The following is a 19,943-nucleotide window of genomic DNA, read 5'->3' as shown; positions in this document are numbered from 1 at the left end:
CGAAAAACCAGCGCAACATCTGCAGCAGTACGAACATTTTTGGAGAGAAAAACTAATCTACATCGCCTTCATTTAAACAACATATTTCTGTTCCCAGTAATACATTATCGCCATGCTGCTAACCATGTATCGTTCGTAATATACACAGTCGTCTCGAGTGTCCATTATTAAATTACTAATATTAGAGCCATATCCAGTACTGCGTGTATATATATAATCTAATTCCTACATCTTAAGCTCTGCATCAAGTGCAACTAATTTATCAAATGCATTTCATCATGCTTCAGAAAACGTACTATTATAAGCATTCCCTATTCGAAACCATTGACAATCATTTTTAGGACAGGCCTCGTGAGCCCACAAAACAAAAGTTATATATTCTTTGAAAAAAAAGGGCCAAACAAGGCCACGAAACAAGCAAAAGTTAAAAAGAAAAAAAAAGCGAGGCAAAAACCATCATGGCCAACAGACCACAACATGAAAGTAATACAATAAAAAAAATATGGCCAAGCAAGGCCAATGTTAGAAAGTTGAAATAAAAGCGTGTCAAAGGGAAAGCTAGCGAGTGAAAAAAAGAACAAGATGGTGAAATGAATATACAAAAAGTTTAAAGTGTATCAAAAAAACATAAGTCTTTCGATAGTGAATCTAATGAGGTAATGCCGACAGCGAGATAGTGTCTATGTATAGTGTCCAACGCTTCTGGTACTCTTTCTTGCATTCCTTTTCTTTCGATATAATCTTGAACTTTCCGAATAATCGCTCGTCTTCTACGAAACCATTTGCCGTCTGAATCACTTTTTCGCCATGCAGTTTTGTACACTTCTTCCATTCTAATCACAGACATGCCGCCATTCCAACCGTCAAACCATTCAGTCCATAATTGTGGGATTGTTTGGACGTTTGTGCGGTTCATGGATGGATATATGGGCTGTTGTTGTTGGGGGTGATGATGATGGTGATGAGTTGGTGCTGATGCTGCTGACGATGATGATGACGATGTTGGTGCTGGTGCTGCTGACGACGACGACGAAGATGATGATGGCGCTGGTGCTGCTGATGGCAGTACCACAGTTGCTGTCATGGTGGATGGGAGGGAGGAGGACGAGGACGGGAGCGAAACCGAGCCCCAACCTTCCTGCTGCTGTTGTTGTTGCTGATCTTGTTGTTGTTGCTGCTGCTGACCTGCCAAATTGAGCGTGACGCTCAAGGACGCTTGTCCGCTGGCGATGCGGTCCCAATGCTGTACAATATCTCCTATACGACTCATGTTTGGTGCAAGCTGCGCAAGTGCTTCCAGAGTGGGTATGGCGTTAGAGAAAGATTGTACAATGCGATTGGTGTCTTGTTGCTGAGCAGCGATTTGTTGTTGTATTTGTTGTTGCAAGATGGCAAGTCTATTTTCAATGATCGGCACGGCACGTTGAAGTAACAGATCAGTGGGCTCTTCGTTGTTTTCAAGTGCATGATTCAAGTTACTATTTTAAAAGGATAATTAGTATATAAACGAAAGACTGTAGTCCACCAGCACATACCGTTCAAATTCAAGATACAAAGGATCACGGAACAAAGGATCTTGCCACAAATGATGACCTGGACAGCGCTTTTTCATCAAAACCGAATCTTGCAAAAATACAACACGCAACTGCACAAGAAGACGCAAAAACGAATCAGCCGCGCACGAGTCCTCCACTTGTTTGGCTTCCAGCAGCGCCCGCCACCGATCGACTTCAGGAAAAACCTTCTTGCAAAGCTCAAGGGGTGGTGTAACAGCAGCACGAGGTAAGTAGAATTGGCCAGCCTCTCTAGTGAATCCTGCCATGGTCCGCAAGATATCACGAGGCAAATTGGTTAGATAACTGGTCGATAAAGCAGAATTATTCCAACGACCTAATCGCCGGATAGACTCTTCGCTCGTTCCAGATATCTCTGCCATGCGTGCTGACGAACCCCTCATAGCGTGAGTGACCGCTTTACTGTGAATGCCGACTGACTTGAATGCTTCTAAAATACACTCGCGATGACGATCATACGTAATGGACTGCGTGTTGCGATCTCTGCCTCTGATGAGCTTGATGTCGAACCAATCTCGATTGCTTTGGAAACAAGGGAATGCCTCACCAGCAACGTGCCACCGATGAAAGAGATAAAAGGAAAGCATCATCAAAGGACAGATAACAACATTGGCGTTACGCATCGCAGCAGCAAACTCCACACGGCCCTCTTGGTTTGTTTTTCCTTGCTTAAGCACCATCACCAACGCATGACATTCAGTGACACCCTCGCGCTCAAGAAGTAACGTTTGTAGATCGGCAAGTTCCATCATACGAACGCTTTCGCCCCGTAGAAGTCCATAGTGTTGCAGAAGAAAAGCAGTGCAGTTTCGCAGTCCTTGTTGCTTGTTGGTGGCCAGAAAATGATCTACAATACGCTCCATCTCAGCTGATGTCGAATATCCATCTGCTGTCGTACGCATGCCTCTGTCTTCGTAGTTTTGTCGACTAAGCTCGTTTTCCACACGTTTCAAATGATCAACCAGTGCATGAACAAGCGGGCCACGCGGATGCGGACGATTGAAGCAAGGGTCTGTTTCGGCTTGTTCAAAATGGAGATCGACAATGGAAGTAATGTATTGTTTAACGGTAGCAAGCTTGACTTTGGGGGCGGGGGCATCAGGCGCAACAGGTTGCTCAACGGTATAACCCGGAGCATCGCGTACAGGTAGAGCAGCAGATGATGACGACGACGATGATGGCAAGATGGTGGTGACGGGCGAGAGAACAGCAGCAGACGAGGATGATGGCATGACGGCGGTGGCGGGCGAGAGAACAGCAGCAGACGAGGATGATGGCATGACGGCGGTGGCGGGCGAGAGAACAGCAGCAGACGAGGATGATGGCATGATGGCGGTGGCGGGCGAGAGAACAACAGCAGCAGGCGAGGATGATGGCATGGTGGTGGTGATGGTACGCATGGCAGGAGCGGGTGACGAGGCGGGCGACAGCACAGAATTCTCTGGCTCTTTTCTCTTTCTCCCAGGTTTACGCTTCTCTCTGAAGACGACCTAAAAAGAACACAATTGTAAGACATGCGTACATATATAGATTGCGAACAGATATGTTGCTAACCTCTTCCACAAGAAAAAGATGAAGCTTTCTGTCGTCGATCAACTGGTTAGTGTGATCATTTGGACAGCGTCTTCGGCACCACTCGAGAAATTCTTCCTGCCTGGGAGAATACGATCTAACTGTATTCTGCGGACGGCTTCCTCGTGCTTGTTCGTATGTAGCTCGAGCAGCAGATTCAGCAGCAGCTTGATACTCTATTTGCGAGCTCATGAAAGAAGTATACTGTGGTAGAGGGGGAGGGACAGGGAGAGAAAGAGGACGTGGTGAGGCACCATTACTCGCCACCACACGGCCCGGGCGATTAGCCAAACGGGCGGTGCTTCTCCTAGCGGGAGTAACAGTGCTACCACGACCTCTGCTCATGTTGTTAAGATAGTGAACGATTTAATGAGGAATGGAAATGAGATGAAGGAAACGGAATCTGACAGATGTGCCTGACAAAAGAAAAGTGGCGAAGCTTCGAAAATTCTTTTTTTTTCCTGGATATCAAGATTGGGTCCCCGCTATGCTGTGGACCTGAGTCCGGACCCGCACTAAACACAAAATGATATTGCCAAAATAGCATTGAGAAAGAATGGTTGTCTGAAAATAGCAACGGATGCTTTGTGATACATACAAACGCCAAATCCAAATTCGCTGGTCAGCTTTCCTGGTCTCATCTCTAGAAGAGAAGTCAGTAGGTAGTACATAGTGTGTACAGCATTCTCCCCTCTTTTCTTTCAGGGAGCATTATACATACTAAGTATGCTCTTCGTACTCTGTTTCTTGGCTGCACCAGAGAGACATGTTTATCACTTTTTTTGATTCTGTGCGTGCCATGTTACATACATGACTATAAGGAATCGTGTATCAGGATTCGTCAAGCAGGCGATCAACATTATTATCAGTGCGCCATGCGTATAGTTTCTACATAGCGTTCTTATATCAGTTATCCATAAAGAAGGGGAACAATAAAGGCAAGAGTTGAACACTTCCCCTATAATCCCATTACGACACGACGACCTCCTGCGATCCATCCTCGTCCTTTTTTTTCTTCCTTCTCTTCCACTATGTCTCCTTTTTTGCGTCTTTCTTTTTTGCTTTTTTACTTGTTAGACTCAATACATACACAAAAAGATCATGGCTGACAGTGGCACCCAATCAGCCCGTGGATCCCATCACGCTTCTCCAACGCCGTCTGCTGCTGCTCATCACAACAACAGCATTGATAACAAGCATCTTACTAGCCATCCACATGCCAAGGCACCCACAGCAACAGCAGCAGCACCCGCCGTAGCTGCTACGTCCAAAGCGACAATACCTAACATGCCCAGTATGTCCAATATTTTTATTCTCCCGTCCAACGTACCCGTCATCAACGATCCGTACTTTGGCAGGCCTAGTCCAGCCACCTTGAACAACACGCCGACCAGCACTGCTACGCCTCCAGCTCCTGTCGCGACCTCGACCGATGACGCAACAGCCTCGCCGCAGATCGAAGAAAGGTCAATTGCTGGGCCGTTGGCTGGTGCATTGCTGGGTAGCGCTGGTCTTGTTGCTGTGATAATCGGTGTGCTGATTTATATCAAAAGAAGGAAAAGGAGGCAATACGATAACATGTCATTTAACCACTGCAATGGTGATGGTAGCAGTCGTGCTGCAGCATTATTATGTCAGCAACAACAACAACAACAAAGAAACCATTATCACTTTAAACGCGAAGAGAGCACGCGCAGTGACAACACGCAAGCGACGTTGCAGCCACCGCCGGCATACACGCCACACTCGCAGAAGCGACTGACTGCAGAGACGCTTGTGGATCAGCGAGCTTCCATGTCGACGATGAACTCAAACTATAGCAGTAGAAGCCATCAATACGCACCACAGCTAGCGTATAAACAACAACAAGAAGGGACAGGATGTGGGCATGTTGACTGGGATCAAATGTCTCCGAGCAACACTTTAATTGATGCAGCAGCAGTTACCATGGCAACGACCCATGCCGACGACGAAAAGGCCGAAAGCCGTCGTCAGCGCGTGCCTAGTTACCAACCCCAGGTTGTAGTAATGACCGAGCCTGCGGACCACGCCACTACGGGCCTGAATCTAAACAATAACGAAACCACGAGCTACTATGATTATTTGTACCAACACACCAACAACTACCATCACAACAATAAAAAAGAAGAGCATTAAGAGCAGTGACTGCAGCAGTAGTAACAAGAGGACGATCACCATCATCAATCGGCATAAAAGCCATTATTTCAATATTAGTCTAACCATATAATTCGACATGATATACACCAGTTTTTATGCATTTGCAAGTGTCTTTGTCATTCTTATGATTCTTTATTTTTGATGGCCCGGACGAATCGGAACGCATGCCCCATTTTCTGTGACACATAATCAGTGAGGTGGTGGTTTTGATAGAGGAAGGGTCGTTGGTTGGTTGTTGTTATTGTTGTTGTCGACGCCGCCGTCTTTCTTTTTGTTCTGTTGTTGATGAGTCATTGCCTTATACTTATAATTATAAATATAGGCGCGTGGTACAGTAATAGTTTCCTTCTCATTACCTCTTCCTCGGGATCACAGGTGGCGTAGAAGGAGAAATGTAAGTTTATTTGTGTACGGCTAATAAAAAGCGTGTGTGTGTGTGTGTGTGCCTGGATGGTTCGCCCATTAAAATTGTGTCTCTGTCTCTGACAGAAACATTCGGAATCTAGAACAAGCAAAAATGCTATTATTTGATAATGGGACCCAATACGTACCTATGCCACACACTAGACAACGACATAAACGATATAAACAAACCTAAAAAACATAAACATCTCGAAGCTTTTATTTGCTCATGTGAAATTCAGGGCCCATAAGGTGGCGTGAGTTGAGATAAAAGTCATTACTTTTATTAGTATCGTTCTTTCATTTCTGCCCTTTGTTTGGGATTTTACGTGTTGTTATGGCCTGAGCACTTGAGTTTAAAAAAATGAGGTGAGTGCTGGCCGGCCAATCAGCTTGCATGACAAATTGTGGCCTGTTTCTTCCAAACAACCCCCATCCCTGGGAAACTATAATAGGGCCCTTCTATCTCGCTTTCCCCATGGGAGATCTCTTTTTTTTTCTTCTTCTGTAACCAACTATGTCGTCTGAACTAGACTTTGAAACGTATCTCGGGATGCGTACCAACGATGACCATCACAATCACCGCAACAATAGCACTAGTCCACTGTCCTTCACATCACCACAGCTATCACTGGGCTCGCTAGATCAATCCGCCTGTTCCGGTCCTGCCGTTTCTTCATCTGATTTCTCCTTAGATGATTTAGAACACATGTTTGACTGGGGAGATTTATCACAGCAACAACAACAACAACAACAACAACAACAACAACAACAACAACAACAACAACAGCAATTGCAGCAGCAGCAGCAACAGCAACGCCAACAACAGGGCTCGCCTGCATCCAGTAGCGATCCGATCTTTCTATCCGATTTTTCCCCCTCGTCTTCCGGCACATTGTCACCGCCTACCGACTTATTACACCATCATCAACCCGAAGAACTCTCATCTGCTGGACAGAGCATTCAGGCCGAAGCACGCAAGGCATTTGTCGGTGGTTTCTTTCCAGCATTCAACGAATCGCCATGTTTTGTCGAGACTTATTCCCTCGGGGGTCCGATGCCGGGCATCGCTATCCCCGCCACTCCCGTGCCTGAAGGACCTACCACACTATCTCCATCCTCCTCCTCTGGATCTTCAGCAACGCATGCTTCATGGCCAGTCTTAGACCAATGGTATCGTGCTGCTGCTCCTACCACCGCTACCGCCACTACTACCACAGCAACCGCACCACCACATGAAACCACATTGACAAACGACACACGACCGATTAAAGGTACAGCAAAAATTTCTCTCTTTCACAAAATTCTAGAACCAACCAAAAGAAAAATAAGCTCTTTTTAATGAGACATAAATTTAACGTAAAACTCTATATATCAGACGAACCCAAGAACTGGCGCAAACGTACAAGCAGTAGCACTAATGCCGACCTGAATGAACACTTGTGGCGACTTGAGCCGAACCACCAGATCAAAAAAGTCGCGCACAACGCCATCGAGCGACGCTATCGCAACAATATTAACGACCGCATTCAAGATCTCAAAAACGTCGTTCCCGCACTCTACCGAGCGAAAATCAGAGAAAAGTCGGGTCAACACGACGACGACGAGAGCGACGAAGACAACGGCGAGCAAGAAGTAGTCGATGGTGTCGAAGTCGCTAAGAAGCTCAACAAGGCCACAATCTTACGAAAAGCCACCGAGTACATCATGTTCTTACGCCAAAACAACGAGCTAGCCGATCGCGAAAACCAGATTTTGCAGCATATCATTTCACAGATGCCCGGCGGCCAACAAGTCTTGGCCCAATTCCTCTCGGAAAAGCGTCAGTTCCTGCAAGCTGAAGAAGAACGAGTGGCTCGTGAGCGAAAGGAAGCGCATGCACTTGAACAGGTCCAGCGTCAGGAACTGTTACGCGAACGTGCAGCTCAGCGTGCAGCACTGGCTCAATTGATGCCCAAGCGTGAACGCCGACCTTATCGCCGTCGAAAGAAACAGGATACTGGCAGCACCAAGAAATCTACAGCAGCAGCACAGTGTGCAGCGGCTTCCGACCAAGACAACAGCAGTCGCATGTTCATGGCCATGTACATGTGTGTTGCATTTTTCTCTACTTCACCCTTTGGCAATTCGGCGACAACTAGTCCTGCCAACTCGATACCCCATCACCATGCTTCGCGTGTGGCATTCCAAAACACAACCATGTCATCAAGTAATCTGGATAACATGCCTTCGCCTTCTTCAACTTGGGATGCTTGGTAAGTAATTTTTTATTTTATGAATCAGCCCACTTTTTTTTCTCGAATCGGAAGCTCATTCGTTTCATTTTGGCCGCTACTACCTTCTATTGAACAGGTTCTGGATCAAGATGATGCTTTACGTTGTCGGTATCTTCTACTTTGTGGTCATTCCATTGATTAACAAAGTGCTCCAGCCTCGCCCTGTCATCAAGAACAACAAATCAAGCGATTGCCTCGGACACCATCACTATGCCACTGAAGTCTCGTCATCATGGCATCAATTATACGAAGCCTTAATTTCCCTGGTGCCTTCGCCAACTTTTGCTCAGCCTAGCCAGCTTCTGTATGGTATTGCGTCCGACTTGGTGGTGTTTGTCCCGTTCAGCCGTCCATTTATCAAGTTATTCAGTGGATCGCACGTTGGATCTGTTGAGCTTGCCAATGCAGGTGCCTGGGTCCGCCTGAGCGAGCTGCAATGTCTTGGAGGTAGTTATTATTATAATCCTGCTTTCTGCTTTTTTGTTACCTTTATTCTCTCAATTTGTTTATTGAAGCCGAATATTCTTCTTTTCAAAGGTGATTCTACCGTTTCTAAACTAGAACGCATCCGATCATGTGCTGGCATGCTTGCTTCTGTCCATGCCATGGAACGCGACTCGCGCCGTACCGTATTGTTACGCCCACGCACGCTTGCACGTGTCTATACCACTGCCGCTATCCAAACCGAGCTCATCTTTGGCCGAAACAACAAACTATCCCGTTCCTACTGGAACCGCGCTCTCGAGAAAAGCGAAGACCTCCAAAAAGAATGGCTTGAAACCAACAGCTGTCAGCAGCTCATGGCCATGATGGCCGCTCGCACTGGTCAGAACGACGAATGCACATCGATGTTTCACTCGTTTGTTCTGCCATACCTTACTGCTCCTTTGGACTGGGTCGTCTACTGGCAATCATTGCAGCAACTCCAGCGTATCTATGTACAGCTTATTGAGCGTACGGTCATGAATAGCGACGACGCCGAAAAGGAAGCACTGTTTGACGCATCGCAGCTGCCCGAATCTAATGAATCGCCGATCGACCATATGATTTCTTGGTGGACTCATCTGGGCATGGCGCTTGAGTCCAACGATGACGACTTTGGTCACCTTGAGCTCGAATTGGACGGCTCTATGCTATTGAAACGCCATTGCCGATCATTGATGCATCTTGTCAAGGCCATTGCAGCTTCTGATAAGGACAAGGAAACGCTTACGGTTCAGCTCGAACAAGCACTTGTGGATCCCTTGGCTTCCATTGATGCCATCCGTTATATTGCCAACTATGAAACCAACGACGAAGCTGTCTTGTTATCCTTATCAGCACTTGCAGCTCACTTGACCGCATATCACACCCTATCTTCCAACAACAACATGTCGAACGATCTATCAAAGCACCTTGAACAATTACAAGAACATGTGCGTGTCGATTTGGAATTGTTGGAAAAATCCAAACTGATATCAGAGTCATGTCGAAAACAAATCCGCGTCAAATACATCTCATAGAAGGCCAAAGAGCACTTTTACATATACATTTCCTCTCTTCTTTATCCCTCACACCCGAATATAGAACCCCATCGTCCTCCCCTTTTTTCACTACTACCTAAACTCCTGTATATTCATACTACACCACATTCATATCTTCCTCATTTTCTTTCTATCGTTATATATATTTGTATTTCTATTCATATACTTTTTTTTTCACATCGCTTTGTTCAACTCAACAGCAATATACCAACTTTTATACAATCACATTTGCTTACAAGTCATTCATTGGTGTGTTATTTTATCGATGAGCTGTAAAAAAAAGGAAGTTCCATAAAATAGTTTCTGTACATACTTCGTCTAAACTTTGTTAAAATACCTAGAATAAAAAATTAAATTGCTCTTTGTATTTTAAGCTATTGTCATGTTTTGATCCAATCGACTGAGGGATGTAAGGAATATATCGGAAAGGAGAGCATATCCTGGAAACGGATATTGTTCATAGACTTGTAATGGCGATTCTTTCAAGTTTTTCAAGTAGGACTCCAAAAGTGAGGAGGAGGATGGGACTTCATGGCCAGGTGGGAAAAGCGGCCTTACTTTGGTATTGAAGGTTTTCTTGAACATGCCCAATAGTTCCACCGGAAACTTGACATCTGCACAGCTTGCCAACTTGTCGAGGCCGTAAAGGATTTGCGCAATTATACAGAAACAGACTAGTACATACCATCTCTTCATGGTTAGCAATACTTTCTTTGTTTCCTTCCAATGATAATAGCCCTAGGCTTTGAAGAAGCCTGACAGTCATTTAGCTGGCGTCAGTCATTATTACATGATAAAACTTACATGATGGAGAAGAATCTGGCCTATTTTGTAACCAGTTTCCTTTCAAAGCATACACCATCACTTTATTGGAGTTCGCAGTGAGCGCTGCCAGTTCATTTCGAACAGACTGCAATACATCGACTGTGATAGGGTTCCCCGAAGAGTGTGTGAACCGCGGATGAAGTAATGAGGCTGAGATCACGCCAGTTAACATGTGTACGGTAATAAATGGAAGAAGGCGGGTAGGCGGCACTTTTCGTTCCACGAGCTTGTAGGCCGTTGGATCGAAAGGATCTCCACAGAGACGGAGTTCAGACGGTAAGCTATTCCACCACTCGAGAACTGCCGGCTTGTATTGTAATATGTCTTCTAGATAAAGCTCGCAAGGCTCGCCATAAAAGATACGATTGATTTGGCCCTTTAATCCCATAAACGTTGGTAAACCGTGCGTTAATTATACCATTTTTTTTGGTCTCGCCAAGCCCGCAAAACTGAATAAAGAACAATGATCGGGTTTCTGTCATTTCCCCCAATCTGCCGGACTGCCGAAAAAGATGAGGCCATGTTTTTATCTCGCTCTATGCTTACCAAAATAATTGAAACAAGCGGGAAAGATACAAAGCGCAGAATATGATTGTACAACTTTACGAATTCTTTGGTCTTTTCTGGCTCATCGTCTAATGTCTCCAACTCCACGTTACAGTCGCCGTTATCTCTATAATCCATTTTGGACTCAAAATAGATATCGAACGTTCGATTGCACATTTCCAAGATTAAACGATGACGTTGATATAGAACACGTTCGACTGGTGTCAGTTTGTTGTATTGCGTCGTAAGATCCGCACACGAGAGTAGCGCAACAGTGACCAGCCGTCGCGCTTCAACATAATTGAGCAGTACGTCCATCAAATAATTCTGTAGGAAACTCGTTGTGATCAAAATTTCCAAATTTCGTAACGGATCGTCGTACATGTCGAAAAGCATACTTTTGCATTTGCAATAAAAGGTTTCGGAGAGCAAGCGTCGTTCGGCGGGCGAGTAACGGATGATTTGGTGAAGTGAGATGAGGGCATCTATGCATATTGCAAGAGTGATAGGACTGGATAACGGATCTTTCAGGTTGTGATAGTATTCGAGGAATGTTGGCACATGTAATAGCCCAGAGTAAGGGATCTTGTTCTCCAAATAGAGTGGAACGAGATATTCGATAGCGGATCGATAATCAAACAAGGGTTGTATGCATCCACTAGGACTGCTGATAGTTGCAGTAAAAGTAGTAGTAGTGGCGATTGTATCACTTTTGGGGCTGCCGGCGTTGCTGCTGCTGCTGCTGCTGTTGCTGTTGTCATCAATGATGTAGTACGTTTCGGCAAAACCCAATTTCCGTGATTTTTGTAATGCATTACGTTGGATAAAGATGCCGGAAGCGAGTGGAATACTGATTGATGTACTATCAAAGTGTACTGGAGCATTTTTGTTGAATAAACCTTTAAACGGAGAGAGATATCGAAGCGATGCTTGTGTATACAAGAGCATCTCGTCAAGCGACTGGATGGCCGTCTCAAGGCGAAGATGTCCGTCAACGATGCTGAGCTGCCATTGCTGCTCGTTATTACGATCTGTTGTCAAGTAACCTCGATGACCGCCACTTGCCAATGCTTCAATCTTTTGCAGTTCGCGATCAAGTTGATGTACGTCATTCAACCAGCCTTCGACTTCTTCATCGCCATCTTGTGCTATTGGTTCTTCGTGTTCATGAGCTCCTTTATCGTCGGATGGAATGCATTCAATTGAGAGTTTCGAGCATCGATTGCATATATTTGCATTCTTTCCCCATATGCATTTGCGTCTACGAAGTCGACAAACTTATGATAATATAATAAAGTTGATATGGGTTCTCACTGAATGCCTATTTATCATATTAACGGTATATACCTTTACAGGGTCTTGTTTGATGCATTTGTACAGGTACTGCTGATACTGCTACTGTTACTGGTGTGGAGAAACAAAAGGAGCTGCAGGACTTGGAATCAAAATTTGGCTTGTTGCGATCCTGCTACTAATTGAACTTTTGTCGAACAGCGAAAATAGTAGGCCGACTATCCCCTATGTCGTAATTGAACAAATGTAACCAAGTTATCTTGGCAGAACGAGGGTGATGACCTTCGCATAGCACTACCATCAATCAAGTGCCTCAAAATTTAACTTGCGGTCGGATATGCTTGACAACATTTCTGGTTGGTTGCCACGGTTATTGTACTATATAGTACGACGACATCCAAAGAAGTTGAAAACTTATAGCAGCGACCTGCAAGACTCCAGACAATCTTTTGCCAATACTTTGTCAATCAGGTTATACCAAAATTAGCAAATTATGCCAAGATAATAATGCGGTATATAATGTACTATATATGCTTTTCAAACTGTTTCTACTAGTTACTGAAACGGACACTTTCGGGATACGATACACACAAAGCAGACATATGTCAACTAAGCAGATGCAGTGATCGTGCTAATAATGACGACGACGATGATGATGATTCGCCGGAATGATCCGAGAAAATAGAAAATATTGATGCAGCATATCAACGTGTGATGAGTTGCTTCATCAGACTTTATCTGATCTTTTCTTTTCTCGCTCCTCCCAAAATTCACTTTCCCCTTGCCCTCATATTGAAAGACGGCGCTACAACTACTGCAAAAACACCACGCAACGAAATATGTCGCAATCGTACCACGATCTCCTTGTACTCTTTGGATCTGAGACCGGTTCTGCTGAAGATGTCGCGGAGCGCATCGGTAGACAAGCTCGCCGTCGACGATTTCGTGCACGCGTGATCGCCATGGACGATTACGACAAGGCAAGCGATAAAAATACAGCGTATATGTACACTTGGAGTAGCATTTGGAAAAAAGCTGACATTAGAGCATCGATATACGTAGAATCAACTCATTGAGGAAAAACTGGTGATCTTTGTCTGTTCAACAACAGGCCAAGGTGACGAACCATACAACATGAAGGTGAACTATTCAACCATGCAAATGAGAGGATAGCGAAAGTGAAAGGAAAAAGGAAGAATTTAACAGAGAGCTTTGGCTACTAGAAATTTTGGCGCTTTTTGTTGCGCAAAAACCTCCCACGAGACATATTGTCGAGCTTGGATTGTGCCGTCTTTGGTTTGGGTGATTCTTCCTATGCAAAGTAATTGATAATCTTGCTTAATTATTTACAACTGCCGCCATGCTTTGCTTTCTTTTGCTGACTCTGTATCCATCGTAGATTCAACTACCCCGCGAAGAAGCTGTATAAACGATTGCAACAGCTTGGTGCTCGTATGATCCATACCCGTGGCGATGGTGATGATCAGCATTATCTCGGGTAAATTGGCACTCTAAATGTGTGAAAAGATCCTTCATACTTAATCCTATCTTGTATGTATCGAACATAGATTGGATGGCGCGCTGGATCCTTGGTTGGAAGCAGTATGGGCAGAAATCATGGAGAAATACCCGCTTCCTCCTGGAGTAGAAGCGATTCCAGAAGACATATTATATCCTTTTTGTTGACGAATCATTTCACTGCTGTGTGCTACTTACGCTACATTGCATATCCTTAACCCAACCTTTGTTGCCTAAGATTACATTATCGCCTAGCTTACGCGTAGAGCTCTTGTCAAATGAAAATGGAAACTCCACGACAACGACTGAACAACATACCGCAGTAAACACCGCCGAAGACGAGTTCAATGTTGTAGTCAAAAGCAACGAACGGATCACGGACACAAAGCATTTTCAAGATGTCCGACACCTTGTGCTCAAGCTCGATTCCGATGAAGCAAAGTAAGTGGCAACTTGACATTAAACTACGAGTTATGTTTGCAGATGATTGTTGATACATTCATTTTAAAAATATCATCAGATATGAGCCAGGAGATATTGCTACGTTTACACCGCAAAACATCCCTGCCGAAGTGGATTTGTTTTTGGAACAAATGGAATGGTCTGCTTTAGCTGACAGATTGATCCGTGTTCATCAAGTATCCGAGGGTATGTGGAGAATGCATTTTCATCAAGTGACGGCGACGAATAAGATATACTAATCTCCTATATTCAATAGATCGCAAGGTACCGCACCACTGGCCATATGTCATGACGTTCCGTGAGCTTTTTACAAAATACCTCGATATTTTTGGTGTGCCACGACGTTCGTTCTTCGAGATGCTGGCTCATTTCACAGCAGACGAGCTGCAGACGGAGCGCCTACGTGAATTTGCATCTGCAGAGGGACAGGTAACTGGAATCAACAATTGTTTACTTGGACAAGTACAAGATTCACTTATTCTCTGTTTGTGCATCCATTCGTTTAGGACGACATGTTTGCCTATTGTCAACGTCCTCGACGTACCGTAGCCGAAGTTTTGTTTGACTTTAAATCAGCTACTATTCCCCTAGAATATATCTTGGATGTATTCCCCCTCATCCGTCCTCGATCATTCTCTATCGCTTCAAGTCTAAAGGTGAGTTTGTTTCTAAACTTCGCTATAGTAATAATGAAGAGAGTAAGAGAGATGTTTAAATCAAGATAACTCTTTTTTAGGCACATCCTGGCGAAATAGACCTTTGCATCGCCATTGTAAAATACAAGACAAAGCTGAAGATAATCCGACGAGGTGTATGTACAAAATGGGTTTCCCAATTAAACGCAGGTTAGTTAATAAGACAAGCATGGGCAATTCACATTTTGATATCGTTATTGTTAATACTTCTGAGCTCATTAGGTGATACGATTGAACGGGTACGAATCACCAAAGGCACGATGAAGCTTCCGCCTTCCCCGGATACTCCTCTCATTGCTATTGGACCAGGTTCGTATCTACCCATCTGTATATTTATTTAGAGTGAAGGTAGCTAATAATGATAGTAATACTGTCATAGGAACGGGTGTGGCTCCTATGCGTGCTTTCCTAGAACAGCGTATGGTGGATGGTGCTAAAGGTAACAACAAGAAATTGCATATACTATTGAATGAAGGCTTTGGTCTTAACCATTAATTTTGATTGAAACCAACAGAAAACGTACTTGTTTTTGGTTGCCGATATCACGATAAGGATTACCATTATCGCAAACAATGGGAGGAATACGAATCGCAAGGTTGTTTGAAGGTCCTTGCTGCCTTCTCAAGAGATCAGGTATGTAGCACCAAACAACCCTACAATGTACAATTTGGTGTATGGAAAGTACAACTGGAATTCGTTTTTTTATTCTCATTCTCTCCCATCACAGGATCAAAAACTATATGTACAGGACCGCATACGTCAAGAAGGCAGTATGCTATGGGACCTTATTGAGAATAAGCAGGCCAAAATCGTATTGTCAGGGTAAGTTGGTTATTAACCTAGCTCTCAATTGAGTCGCCTAACCCGAATAAACACACTTATGTATGAAATAGATCGGCAGGCAAGATGCCTGAACAGGTTGCGTTCGCATTGAAACAAGTGTTTATGCAACATGGAGGTTTGGATGCCGGACAAGCTGAAAATTACTTTAGCACTATGAGCAAAACCGGCCAATATCAAGAAGAGTGCTGGAGTTAATAATGGCAACAACAATACATCGGACGTCATAAACGACAAATATATATATCATAGATTCTATATATAAAATTACTTTTATTTGTACATCAAGGCGAAAAATAAATGAAAAATTAGGTGGATCGAATCGTCTCAGGATATACGTATAATAATATGTTTTTCTGAGACAAATAGAACTTTTTATAATGTTATGTGAGCATATGTTTGTCTTTGCGCGTAATAATCATGACGAGCGTACGCTAGATTCATCACACTAAGTCTTTCAAATAGTAGTATATAGTTATAGTTGTATGATGTTCTAAAGTCTGTTCTGTATGTTTCAAGCAACAACCGCTTTTGTCAATGCGAGGCATACGTAACTACCATATTGGGAGCTGTCGATCCGTTGAATAAACGGTACACGCATTCGTACATACAGCATCCGCGTCTTTGTGTATCGTTTCATTTTCAAGTATAGGAGAAGAAGCATAGGTTCTTGTAGCACAGCCTTACGACGAGTCAATTATGTTAATGGATCCCAACAAGCGTAAAGAGATCCATTCTTATAACGAGTAAGTCGCAAGGCAACAGTGCATGATATTGGTGATACTGAGGTCACGAGCGATAAAGATACAGTAGCGGAATGCATACATATCGTAGCAAGTCGAGTTTTGAATTTGTGGAAAGGCGCGTCGCCATCCAAGTGCACCGACAGACAGCAAGTAGCACAGATGCAATTAAATATGTAAAAATGATTGTAAATGGAATTTATAGTATACGCTACGCCAAAAAACAGTGCGTTGCAAGAAGAAAGAAAAAGAGAGATAGGGGGAAACAAAAGAACTACACTGATACGTTTTTAAGCAAAATCATCCTGCACCTGACAACACTTCACTTTTGTGCCTTTTTGCAGGCAGCCTTGTGGCAAGCCTTGTAGTCCTTGACTTGACAATCGCGAGAACAATACCAAATGCTCTTGCATCCACCGCAGCACAGCAAAGGCTTGCCTGGCTGGTCTTTTAAATGCTTGGAACCACAGTTGGAGCACTGCTCTGGACTGGCAGCGTACGGCGAGTTCAGAATACCTGCCTCGATGAGCTGTTGGATTTTGTTGTTGTACTGCTTGGCGGGCATGGCGTCGAAAATGATTTTGCGTGCGTCCTCGGCAGACTCGTGCAACTGCACAGCCTGGCGCTTGGTATCGCTCATACCAGTATTGGTACCGTACAAATACTTGAAACGTGCTTCTGCATCTCTGGCCTTTTTGTACATTTCACGAGCTTCAGACTTGCGGCTCTTCTCTTGCAAAAGAATGGAAAGTGAGTACAGTGCATTGACGTAATCGGCGGTATCGGGGTGGCCACGTTCAAGGTATTCCTTGAATCCCTTGATAGCCTGGTCGCGTTCTTTCAGGTTCATGTGAATAGATCCGAGCACACTGTATGCCACAGTGAATCCTGGGTCCTTTTGAAGACACTTTTCCAAATCCTTGAGGCCAATTCTAGAGACTTTGTCAGTTGGCGTTTACTCCTAAGCGATAATTTATGCCAATTTTACCTCAGCTTGCCCAGAGAGAAGTAGCATGAAGCACGAAGGAAGTACACGCGTGCTGGCAAATCGTCGTAGGTATTAATTGCGAGCGTAAGTGTCGTCAAGCTAGTATCATATTAAATGAGGGGCAATGATGAGAAAAGAATGCATAGACAACATCACTGAGAAGCAAAAGGAGAAAAGGAGAAAACTCACCAGTGCTGGTATTGACGTCCTACCAACAAGATCCAAGCAGAAAACAGCAAACTCTCTTTAATGAAGAAGCCTTCCCGTTCAGCTTCAGCGACATCCTTCAGCAACACCTTTTCATATTGCTGACCCAAAATAAGTACGCGTTCGGACATGGGCGCGGCCTTGTCATCCAGTAACCAGGCATTCACCAAAGTCTCTGCTGCGGTTCTGACATCTTGCTCATGGTTTAACAGGACCTCCTCATCCAATGAACGTGGGATCGTCATGCACAAGTCGTAACCCTTGAGGAACATTTTCTTGGCCTTTTTGTACCGTTCGACATCAGGATCTGACGTTTCACTTGATTTGCCACGCGCTTCCAACAGATCGTAAGCAATGATGCGCTGACTACCCTCCAGGAAACGATCCTTGTATTCTCCTTCTTCCTCTGCTGTAATTCCTTCAGCCTTCTGGGCTTCCACGGCCTTCTTTTCTGAGACCTCTTGTTCTGCAGAAGCAGGGGCAACAGCAATTTCGTTGGTCATTATGCAAAGGTATGAGGAGCAAAAAAATGGATAGAGGGAGAGAAAGAGGGCGTTGGGTCAAAGGGAGAAAGGAAGAGAGAAAAGCGAATGCGAGTGAACGGTCAGGTACGTATCCGTCCACTAGAATTTGACATTTTAGTCCAATCATAATTTGCCGTGCCAACTCCTGGCGGGCTTACCCCGGCTGCTTTTTGTTGTCAACTTTTCACACACACATTTCATGATATGCTCTACATATTGCAATTCGCGCTGTATAATTTCTGCCGCACACCGGTACTTGCACTAGAATATGCTCAAACCTTTCCCCCCTCGTGCTCTCATTTCTAGATCATAGCGTATATGGCAAGTACCCGCAAAAGAAACGTTACGCAAATATTAGCGGTATTGCAAGCCCGTCTCATCCAGACCGTTTCTTGAATTGACATGCTGAGTATCCAGCAACAATAGTTCGTCGTCATGTAAGCATTGAATTTTATCACTGGTACTTCCTGCACATGGAGCTGAATACTGATACATGGTATTAAGACGTGGTGTGGAATAAGTTCATAACACGTGACGATCTATATTCCAGCTGTGAGAAAATTCATGATGGGAAAATGGCACAGATAGATTAATATGTTCGTTATCCCGTGTCACTAAAATGCTATGGATCACTGGTATAGTAAGGGCAAGCAAAAAGGTTTTGTTTTATAAAACCGTATATGTAATATAGCTCAATTTATGAAGCTGCCTTTATATGCATATCTAACGCGTAGAAGTATGAGACATTTGCTGTTTGCGTTTAATAATAGATCGACTTACTGCAAATCATCGTCCATATGTGTCAAATAATGATAATAATTGAGTGTAATTAGAGGCAAATGCCGCCACTAGGAAGGGTCCCACACGTAAATTCTTAAGGACACGGCCGGCTCTGCATTGCGCATACTAAGAAAAAATCACGAAAACGGTTACGAAAAACGGGTTTCTGGTAAAGAATTTAGGATTTCTAAGGTACAAGCACACGTTACAAAATCCGAGGCACTTCGAATTGTGGAGTTGAAAACAGTGAGGTCGATTGTACTGGCTAAATTCTGGTGGGCACTGCGCGTAAAAGTGTATTCAGTACAGAATCCGATATATTGAAGATCATCAAGCTTTTAAATGCGAAAAAAAAGTGCGATTTAGTAGCTTAGCAATGATCCCCAAGGAAAGTAGTATTACACAATGCCTACTTAGCAACAACGTCATATAGCTGTATTATATATGATTTAGTATACAGGACTTTACCGCCCTGAACGTTACAATAGGGTACAATGCTGATTATTTGTGAGTTTTGCATTAAGTAATTATTATTACCATTCCTAGAAAACCGAGCTGCATATTTTTAACGCTGTTTTTTAAAGCAGCGGTTATTGTTTCGATTTAGGTCTAAAAGTAACGAATTAATGATAAGCGGAACAATCACATAAGCTACAGAAGAGCGAGTAATTTCATAACAACTACATCAGCAACAAACCAGACACTACAATAAGTAAACCGCGCAAGAAAGGTCCCTATGGTATTTATACACATGTTTACAGTGGACGTTTGCTGTTTACCGCTAGTAATATTATCATGCACATATTATCTGTTGAAAATTTCCATATATATATTTAGCTTATATCTTTCTTGTTTTCCACGATATTATCTTATAATCAAGACTTCTAAAGACTTCTAGTTTTGCTATAAGTTGAGGGTTCGCAGATCAACCAGTGAAGGCGGTACTGAGTAGTCTTATTTGTTTATCGTACTGGGATTAGTCGTTTCTAGTGACACC

The 19,943-nt window shown here is 43.8% G+C and overlaps 5 protein-coding genes across 5 annotated transcripts; 3 read left to right on the top strand and 2 right to left on the bottom strand.

Annotated features, from left to right (window-relative positions):
- Positions 1-4,247: 4,247 nt before the first annotated feature.
- On the top strand, positions 4,248-5,303 carry BDB00DRAFT_783904 (uncharacterized protein; the record flags this gene model as incomplete). The annotated part of the gene is made up of 1 exon (XM_053120422.1): positions 4,248-5,303. The coding sequence occupies one exon, from the start codon at positions 4,248-4,250 to the stop codon at positions 5,301-5,303; it is 1,056 nt and encodes a 351-aa protein (XP_052985077.1).
- An 889-nt stretch (positions 5,304-6,192) lies between these two features.
- Positions 6,193-9,777, top strand: BDB00DRAFT_799597 (uncharacterized protein). Its single transcript, XM_053121705.1, has 4 exons — positions 6,193-7,000; positions 7,105-7,981; positions 8,079-8,449; positions 8,540-9,777. The coding sequence occupies exons 1-4, from the start codon at positions 6,244-6,246 to the stop codon at positions 9,502-9,504; spliced, it is 2,970 nt and encodes a 989-aa protein (XP_052985076.1). The 5' UTR covers positions 6,193-6,243; the 3' UTR covers positions 9,505-9,777.
- A 74-nt stretch (positions 9,778-9,851) lies between these two features.
- Positions 9,852-12,585, bottom strand: BDB00DRAFT_404231 (uncharacterized protein). Its single transcript, XM_053117258.1, has 4 exons — positions 12,244-12,585; positions 10,897-12,173; positions 10,330-10,726; positions 9,852-10,213 (listed from the first exon to the last, which is right to left on the bottom strand). The coding sequence occupies exons 1-4, from the start codon at positions 12,266-12,268 to the stop codon at positions 10,200-10,202; spliced, it is 1,713 nt and encodes a 570-aa protein (XP_052985075.1). The 5' UTR covers positions 12,269-12,585; the 3' UTR covers positions 9,852-10,199.
- A 72-nt stretch (positions 12,586-12,657) lies between these two features.
- Positions 12,658-16,035, top strand: BDB00DRAFT_404060 (uncharacterized protein). Its single transcript, XM_053117257.1, has 15 exons — positions 12,658-13,169; positions 13,252-13,329; positions 13,413-13,510; positions 13,589-13,687; positions 13,758-13,859; positions 13,951-14,148; positions 14,228-14,355; positions 14,426-14,598; positions 14,676-14,825; positions 14,906-15,014; positions 15,087-15,173; positions 15,244-15,303; positions 15,379-15,497; positions 15,592-15,686; positions 15,758-16,035. Exons 1-15 carry the CDS (start codon positions 13,029-13,031, stop codon positions 15,900-15,902), a joined length of 1,782 nt encoding a protein of 593 aa, XP_052985074.1. The 5' UTR covers positions 12,658-13,028; the 3' UTR covers positions 15,903-16,035.
- A 582-nt stretch (positions 16,036-16,617) lies between these two features.
- Positions 16,618-18,239, bottom strand: BDB00DRAFT_799589 (uncharacterized protein). Its single transcript, XM_053121704.1, has 3 exons — positions 17,625-18,239; positions 17,436-17,534; positions 16,618-17,379 (listed from the first exon to the last, which is right to left on the bottom strand). The coding sequence occupies exons 1-3, from the start codon at positions 18,143-18,145 to the stop codon at positions 16,770-16,772; spliced, it is 1,230 nt and encodes a 409-aa protein (XP_052985073.1). The 5' UTR covers positions 18,146-18,239; the 3' UTR covers positions 16,618-16,769.
- Between the last annotated feature and the right edge of the window lie 1,704 nt (positions 18,240-19,943).

The sequence above is a fragment of the Zychaea mexicana genome, assembly GCF_025766255.1.
Source record: "Zychaea mexicana strain RSA 1403 chromosome Unknown BDB00scaffold_4, whole genome shotgun sequence".
Taxonomy (NCBI): Eukaryota; Fungi; Mucoromycota; class Mucoromycetes; order Mucorales; family Lichtheimiaceae; genus Zychaea; species Zychaea mexicana.
This window is presented reverse-complemented; position numbering and strand designations above follow the sequence as displayed.

What these genes read in the sequence shown, in the direction of transcription:
- BDB00DRAFT_404060 (XM_053117257.1), top strand. Translation starts at nt 13,029, where the DNA reads ATGTCGCAATCGTACCACGATCTCCTTGTACTCTTTGGATCTGAGACC. An exon ending in CTCGATTCCGATGAAGCAAA is followed by an intron (nt 14,149 to 14,227) that starts GTAAGTGGCAAC and finishes AAATATCATCAG; the next exon opens with ATATGAGCCAGGAGATATTG. An exon ending in TTGCATCTGCAGAGGGACAG is followed by an intron (nt 14,599 to 14,675) that starts GTAACTGGAATC and finishes CCATTCGTTTAG; the next exon opens with GACGACATGTTTGCCTATTG.
- BDB00DRAFT_799597 (XM_053121705.1), top strand. Translation starts at nt 6,244, where the DNA reads ATGTCGTCTGAACTAGACTTTGAAACGTATCTCGGGATGCGTACCAAC. An exon ending in CGACACACGACCGATTAAAG is followed by an intron (nt 7,001 to 7,104) that starts GTACAGCAAAAA and finishes TCTATATATCAG; the next exon opens with ACGAACCCAAGAACTGGCGC. An exon ending in TCTTCAACTTGGGATGCTTG is followed by an intron (nt 7,982 to 8,078) that starts GTAAGTAATTTT and finishes TCTATTGAACAG; the next exon opens with GTTCTGGATCAAGATGATGC.
- BDB00DRAFT_404231 (XM_053117258.1), bottom strand. Translation starts at nt 12,268, where the DNA reads ATGCATCAAACAAGACCCTGTAAAG. An exon ending in TCAAACAAGACCCTGTAAAG is followed by an intron (nt 12,174 to 12,243) that starts GTATATACCGTT and finishes TATTATCATAAG; the next exon opens with TTTGTCGACTTCGTAGACGC. An exon ending in CGCTTGTTTCAATTATTTTG is followed by an intron (nt 10,727 to 10,896) that starts GTAAGCATAGAG and finishes ATGGGATTAAAG; the next exon opens with GGCCAAATCAATCGTATCTT.
- BDB00DRAFT_799589 (XM_053121704.1), bottom strand. Translation starts at nt 18,145, where the DNA reads ATGACCAACGAAATTGCTGTTGCCCCTGCTTCTGCAGAACAAGAGGTC. An exon ending in GGACGTCAATACCAGCACTG is followed by an intron (nt 17,535 to 17,624) that starts GTGAGTTTTCTC and finishes ATATGATACTAG; the next exon opens with CTTGACGACACTTACGCTCG. An exon ending in TTCTCTCTGGGCAAGCTGAG is followed by an intron (nt 17,380 to 17,435) that starts GTAAAATTGGCA and finishes CAAAGTCTCTAG; the next exon opens with AATTGGCCTCAAGGATTTGG.